At 39.3% G+C, this 7,438-nt stretch overlaps 1 protein-coding gene across 1 annotated transcript; it reads right to left on the bottom strand.

Moving 5' to 3' along the window:
• Positions 1-2,290: 2,290 nt before the first annotated feature.
• On the bottom strand, positions 2,291-6,497 carry LOC110981045 (uncharacterized). The gene is made up of 8 exons (XM_022238212.2): positions 6,339-6,497; positions 6,092-6,236; positions 5,557-5,692; positions 5,016-5,122; positions 4,609-4,750; positions 4,043-4,227; positions 3,502-3,673; positions 2,291-3,202 (listed from the first exon to the last, which is right to left on the bottom strand). The coding sequence occupies exons 1-8, from the start codon at positions 6,443-6,445 to the stop codon at positions 3,060-3,062; spliced, it is 1,137 nt and encodes a 378-aa protein (XP_022093904.2). The 5' UTR covers positions 6,446-6,497; the 3' UTR covers positions 2,291-3,059.
• Positions 6,498-7,438: the final 941 nt, after the last annotated feature.

Here is a 7,438-nt window from a genome sequence, read left to right as displayed (position 1 = left end):
CTACATATTTTTCAGTTCTGTAATCTTAGTTATGTGATCGTATTTATTTTTTGCTTATTATCTTTATTTCTGTGTTTCTCTTTGTATTTCCGCAGGGTTACCTTTATTTCTGTGTTTATCTATATTTCTGTTGTTATCCTTATTTTTGTCATTGTTAATTTTTGCTCTTTTGGCCGCTCATACAAAGCCACAGGCATCCCGAAATAGAAACCAATTTCCGGTGCGCACGAAATGTTGTACAATTACCAAAGAAGCACGTCAGGACGCTCCACCGGAGGCCCTCCGTCAGTGGCCCTCCGGATCCGCCGGCGCCTGAGGCTATTCTAGTGGTAACAAAAGCTATACTAACAATCGTTTACATTAATTTTGATAATTATAATTGTGTGTAATGTTTCTGTGCTTACTATTTTTTGATGTATTCTAATGTATTGTACATGTATTTTAATTTTAACAAGTAACATTCTTGTAATTTGGCTTGTTGGGCCACAATAATGAAAAAACCTAAGAAACTAATAAATGAAATGAAATATCATGCTCTTCGCCTCAAGACGAACATGTGACAAGCACACTTTGCGCTTTGCGTTCAAGCACTGGGCCTGTTTGTTTCACATTGATCTGGATCTCGATCAGTGATCCCAAAGCTGGTTCCCGCCTGTACCATTAGGCGGACTCTGGTGTCAGTGAACCAATTTCAGATCCCTGATCGTGGTCTTGACTGCTCCCTATCCTTATTACATATTGACCGGTAGCTAGCTGCGGTTTATTAGCCCAATGAGTGTGAATGCTGAATATTTACGTTTTTGTCGGGCCAATAGCAATGCTTTAACATACATTACGTTTCGGTACCTAAGGTACTAACCTATCCTTGCTCATCCTCTGTTGATCACAGTGAAGTAATTTCTTTTTCAATTATTACCATTGATAGAACATTCTCGGCAGTTTATTTCAAATCAGCGGTTACTGTGTTGCTTTTAAGATAAATGAACAATAATTATTTATGGTAAGGTTATTTCTGGTAAATAAGAAGAAAAGTAAAACAATTATATCAGCTCTGATTAATTCGTGCATTAAGTGGGCATCGTTTCCTCATTTACATAAAACGGGTAGCATTCTGTTAGATTCGTTACCAGCTACCGGTCCCAACGTTCGGAGGACGTGTGCTAGACGTCTGGAGACTATGTACGGGACAGAAACCAGTCTACCAATAAGCTAACTGGCCTTTCGGGTCCCTGGTTGGTTTAGCGCTGCGCATAGGCAATTGCATTTTTATTTAAAGAGATGAAGTTTACATACAATACGACCATTCGTACGCGTGACAGCCGAACACATAGCTCTCGGGAAAACTTAAGACAAGTTTTTTCCCTAAAGCACTTACCCTAAAAAAGGTAAATACCTCTGAAAGTTTTGTTGAGTGAGGAAATGACTTGGTATAAAGGAGAGTGTTAAACCATTCTTTCAAAGTTGGGAATTGGTATTGCTAATTTTCTCATTAGCATAAAAAGCGGCAGGATTCGTCCGTAATCATTACCCCCTACCGGTCGCTAAGCCGGAGGACGTCTGTAAGGCAATCAATTATCGTAATGCAGGTGCGCGTAAAACAAGCAGGCCATAGACCTTTTCACTAATAATTTTATAATTATGCACGCATGTGTACAAATGGCCTTGGCAGCAAGAAGTGTGAGCGGGAAATGGAAATGGTACAGGGGTGCGACTTGGATGATCAGTTTCTCTCAGGTTCATTGGCTTTGTTCATTTTTTTTCTTTAGAAAATCCCATTAAATCGTCGCTGCTGTTAGTTTCTAATCTAAACGGGATTTTAGTGCTCTGTAGAATAACTTTATAATCGTGATTTTTTCCTGTGCGCATCATGAGTAGTATAAAATGTATCGTTAGTGTTCTTGGAGTCAACCTGTGCATTTGCAAACACGTACTGATGTTCAATGTACATGTACTTTACCCATTCGATTCGCTGCTGAAGCACCATATCACTTTCTCTTTGGAATCTAAACTTTGTCTTGTATAACCCCTAACACAACAACTGGATACCATTTCTTTCGGTATCACTCCTAGCTATGACCACGTTCAATGGTAAACTATGTACGTACAGTACTAAATTTCTAGGTGCATGAGGAGCCTTGTGTTGTTGCTGCAGGGAATAAGTCAGACGTTCAGTGACACAGAAAGTGACAGATTTTCTCCTGTTTGTCATTATTTCATTTGCTGCTTATCCTGACTTAGATACTACCTTTGACCGTTTGAGAAATAAAATGCACTAATTAAACAACAGTAATTGAATCTGCTATATATTTTCTTTTTATTTGGAAGTACCTGTTGCATCAGAAATACTTCAGAAATCAATCCAGTGTCCAGAAACATGTCAAGATTTAATGTAGCAGGGGATTTTTGAGGATGTACTGCATGCAAGAAAATTGGAACTGCTTGTTCCAAAGTTTTAAACAACATTTTTTGGTTGCCGAGTTCTGCAGTTTGCTCCGGATCTGCATAGATGACAGACTGCTGGAGGGAAATTATATTATTTGCTACCACGACCATTTACTGCTGAACACTGGCTTTAAATATGTTATAGTTAAACGTTAAATTCTTTCTAACTTTGTTCTGATATTGACTTTAATTAATCTGACAGCTGGGAGCAATTTAAAATCTCAATAATGTTTTCTTTCCATTTTCATTTGTACCACAATTCCTTGTAGTCCCTTCCGGTTTTAGAAACCAAGTTTCCAGAATGCATAAGGATTTGAATATGTAGCCTAGGGAAGGCCACACCTTATGGCTATACGTAACACTGTTTCCAGTCCTCATTAACATAACTGTATTAAATTTAATGATTATTATTTTTTAGAAATTTTAAAAGAGACATCCAATCATCCATCGGTGATGATTTATAAAGCTGTATCAATATGATTTAAAATATGTCGATAATGTTATTTCATTTTGTCTAAACGTACCAGGTACAGTTAACCAATTTAATGAAAGTTTAAGAAGAAATCCAGAAGTGTCAAGAAGTGTCCAAAACCTGTCAACCTCACCATGGCCGATTTCTAAGGTTTTATATATGCGAGAAGATTGGGACTGCCAAAACCAATGCTTAAAAGAACGTCCTCGGTTGCTGAGGTCTCGAGTTCGGTCTCAATATCCGCAGGTGACATACTTGGATTTTCAGCCAAGTGGAGAGCAACGACTCCTGTGTTAGTCAATCAGAAATTTTTAAGGTCACTCTTAAGATCAGTCTCCCAAAGAGTGAGTAATTAGAGTAAGAAAATGAAAAAAAAATGCAATCAGAAAAAGAGGGAGGAAAAACAAAGATTAAAGAAGAGAAAGGATGAAAAAAGAGGAGGGCAAAACTGAAGAAACAACAGAGGAAAAAGACTGAATGACTGACTGAAAAATGGAGAATGCTCGGACGGCGAGCAAACTTTATTGTGAACATTTAAGCTGACTTGACAAACAAAGTACGATTTGATATTTTCTGGAGTTTCTCACCTGCAACGTGTGGACAGGCCATGGAGGTCCCGGATATTGTGTTTGTTGCACTGTCAGAATTGTGCCAAGCGCTTTTTATTTTGCTGCCCGGTGCAAAGATGTCAACACACTTCCCGTAGTTTGAAAAGTAAGACCTGTGGTCCAAGTTATCTGTTGATCCTACTGTAATTGCCTGCCGTGAGCAAAATTAAGCACTCATTTAAATCGTGATGTTCTACACTGTAGTTATTAGCTTGTAATAATGACCCTCACATTCGGTACAAGAATCACTTCTTTTTTCCTGTTTTTTTTGTCTACCGTCATGGCTATGGTTCATGCAACAAGACTCCTCGTAACTGTCACTGTACTTGAATTTGGTGTTAACTGTCCTGAAGCCTTCAACTGATCTAGAGTTTTTTTCGATCTTTCATTATAAACGCTTTCATTCCGTGGATTATAATAACAATGAAAACAACTTTCTTCACAGCTTGAGGAGTATCCGTCGAGTGGAATTGGGGTGCATGTTGGAGGTACGCGTTATACGTTAGTCTGTTGAATGTACCTCGGGAGTGCGAGCTGGAGAAGACCAGCAAGCACGGAGATTGCTGTTACCAGCAGCAACAACGACTGGAATTCCTTCCTTATACACATTCTTCACTGCGTTATCTAAAGCTGTGGAAATGGATCCTCCAAGAGACATAGACACAACAGCCGGTTTGTTGGCATTGGCAATGACATAATCCAATCCTGAACGGAAAGAGGAAAAAAAAAACACTGAAAGCTATTTGGATTTTGTCCTGGTTCTTTATTTATTTACTTACAGTGAGGAGTAAATGACATACCATTACTAAACACCAACCAGTGGGTTTTCTGTTGCCGGAAAGAGCTTCAGATATGAATCACTTTGATAAACTCAATTAAAACTGCCCAGAAGAGGTGATGTGGTGGCTTAATAAATGCTGCCGGGGTCAAAGCCTGGGTCTTTGCCCTGAAGGCCAAAACCTCAACCTTGAGGATAAAACTTGCAGTAAGCTCCCAAATTGGCCATGAGCCATTATAGAATTTGTTACTTTGGTTGAAGCTTTTATCATGTATAAAACCAGATAGGCGATCATTGCCTTTAATTACCTCCAATAACGTTCGAGTAGGAACCACTGCCAGAACATGACAGGACCCTAGCCCCCCTGATTTTTGCTTGTTTGGCTACTCCATAGGTTTGACCTGCTGCAATACCAGCACAGTGGCTGCCATGACCATTGCAGTCTTCACCCTAATCAAAGATGAAAGGATAACACATTAATGCCTTATTTTACCAATATATACATGTAATGATGTCTATATGCACGGTGCTCAAAATTGTCAATGAGTTAAAAGGCAAGGCTCGTACCTGAGGAAGTCATTTAGCTTTGCATGTTTCATTTCCTGTTGTTCGCACTTTTTCAATTATTTTTCAGCTAGTGCTAATCACACATAAGACAAAGGAGTAAATTTACAGCTTCTTGTTTAAAGATTTCTTTAAAAGGACTGAAACTCACATTATCACCATAGGCATCAAACGACACCGTGGCTCTATCTCCAAATTCACTGTGCGTAGTTCGGATACCAGTGTCCACGACCCAGATTTCAACTCCTTTTCCGCCTTCTGAATAAACAAACCCCGAAAGGCTAAGTAAAAATTTCTGCTGATCACTTTGCATGGCGATACGTTTTACTCTATAGCATTTACGAAAATTCAGGTTTTTCATTAACATTAACAATGAATTTAAGAAAATCGATACGACTTCGCTGATTTTCTTCAAATTCTCTATGTCCACTGCAAGTGAGTAACACTTGGTCTAAACATTTCATACAAACAACCAACATCATAAATACACAATCGAGCAGTATTCAGCCTAAATAGAATCAGCAAGGTTGGATCCAGGATTTTCCCAAGGGAGGCTTGATCTCGGATTTTCGAAAAGGGAGGCTTGAACTTAAGCCGAATAAATAGGGCCTATCAGCTCATTTTAAAGCATCATATATTACACAACGGACGTTATTGTGACTTCCTGTCCAGTCGTAAACAAAGTTTCTTACTGTAATCGGAGTTAGTAGTGAAGCTGTTATCTAGTGGTAAGTTTCTCTGTCCAATCCGGTCTAGTCCCCAGGGTATTTCAGTGGTGTGCGCAATGCCATCCTCAGACACATACTCGACCTCATCCAGGCTTTGCACCTGATAAAAATGTGACACAAATATCAGACGTGCAAAAGCGCAAGTATTTTCCACATAGGACGCCTAAGGTAATTGTCACAAAAGAGTTGTGCAAGAAACCAAGCACCTCAATATTCAGGCAGAAAAATGAGTAACTTTTCCTATTTTGTCTTTCTTGTCGGTACTTCATTGAAATCAAAGTAGGCCCTATCTTTCAATTCAATAACTATCTTCATTTTCATGTGATACCAATATTTCAAAAAGACTCTCATTTCGTTCTAATGAATATTTAATTGGTTCTAAATATACTGTAATCAGCCTTAACAATAATAACATATTTTCAAGCAGCAATATTCAACCGATGATTTTCTAAAGAATCAAACAACAAAGTAAACGTAGACAAATCATTTCCATTCCTACATATTGCAGGGCTTCTTCTGACAGTTCTGCAGCCACTCCCTTCAAGGCATGGTGGTAGCGACGAGAGAAGTTAGCTCGACCCAAACGCTGCCTTTGCACACGACGCTGTATGCCATCAGCAGTGATGTCAACATCCAAGTCATCCCTGGGATATAAAGCAGAGCATATTAACACATTATTTAAAACTTGCTTAGAAATGTTACAATACAATCATCTGTCGTCACTTATTCTACTTAGCACTAGTTACTTGAATTTGATGATGTAGCTGCCTTTGACGTTCTCGTCAACTTTGTACAGCGGAGCAAGACCGGCTGCAGCTACACCCACCAACAACAGAAGAACCAAAGTACGCATTATGAGCTGACTTCACAGGTCTATCAACAATAGTGACTATAGTATTGGGTCCGCCGGCCTGTTCTTTTATAGACAAATTTTGATCCTTTATTTTGAACGATTTAGATAAAACCCCTAAATGTTTCAGATTACTTGCATTACGTATCTACTTTCCCTAAAGTACGTTTTATCACAGAAGGAAGTGTCTAATTGCCCATCTAAGTCACGCAAATGAGTTCCAAGATATGATTCCAGTTCATTATTAATGCCTTTTTGTGTAAACCTCATTTCCATTCTACAGAATTAAGATTTAGGTTTACGATCGTTCGGTGTAAATAAATAAATAAAAAAAATGGAAACCAAATTGAAAGGAATGATAAGACTGAAATCCACAGTTTTGAGTTTAATAAAGAGCATTACCCCTTTACACACCGCAAAAAGTTTCCATGCACAAAACCATAGGCCTAGGCCTTAAGCTTGGTATACAAATGAAAGAACCAATTAGAGACAGCTGTGCGGTGAAGTACCGCCCCCTCAAAGAACTCGGAGCTAACCGACATGCTTGCATGTGTGTCACTGCACAAACATGACTGCAGGTAGCCAAGGAGTGAGCGCGTAGACATTCAAATTGCATTGATTCCATTACATCGATCGTAAGACACAACCTGAATCCATTGTGTCAGTAACCTACGAGCGTCTAGAAAAATGGGTGTAAATTTAGCTTTGCCTATGACTGAATGTGTAGGCGTTCTTGATCAAACGTGCATGGGGGGTTGACCCGGCTCCAAGGGGATTTTTGGTGTTCTTCCTGCAAAAGATAATACAACATACACCTTCATTTTAAACTACAAACTCGGATACAGCCGTACATCCAAGTCCGGTTCAGTATAACCGGGGTGTGTGTACGGGGGGGGGGGGGGTTGCTGTAGGAGACATTGTAGGGGGAATTCCGCTCGGGTGTGCCTCTGTTCTCGATACCGACTGTAAGCTTTAGAGGGGAGTAACTTAATTAGT

The sequence above is a fragment of the Acanthaster planci genome, linkage group LG03, assembly GCF_054643075.1.
Source record: "Acanthaster planci isolate LZ-2023a linkage group LG03, COTS_SCS, whole genome shotgun sequence".
Lineage (NCBI taxonomy): Eukaryota > Metazoa > Echinodermata > Asteroidea > Valvatida > Acanthasteridae > Acanthaster > Acanthaster planci.
The sequence above is the reverse complement of the archived record's forward strand: the minus strand, read 5'-3'. Positions and strand labels throughout refer to the sequence as shown.

Excerpts from the sequence above, each read along its gene's own strand:
- LOC110981045 (XM_022238212.2), bottom strand. The coding sequence starts at position 6,445 with ATGCGTACTTTGGTTCTTCTGTTGTTGGTGGGTGTAGCTGCAGCCGGT. Across the intron at positions 6,237-6,338 it reads AGCTACATCATCAAATTCAA|GGATGACTTGGATGTTGACA; the intron begins GTAACTAGTGCT and ends TTTATATCCCAG. Across the intron at positions 3,674-4,042 it reads CTCCAGCTCGCACTCCCGAG|GCAATTACAGTAGGATCAAC; the intron begins GTACATTCAACA and ends TGCTCACGGCAG.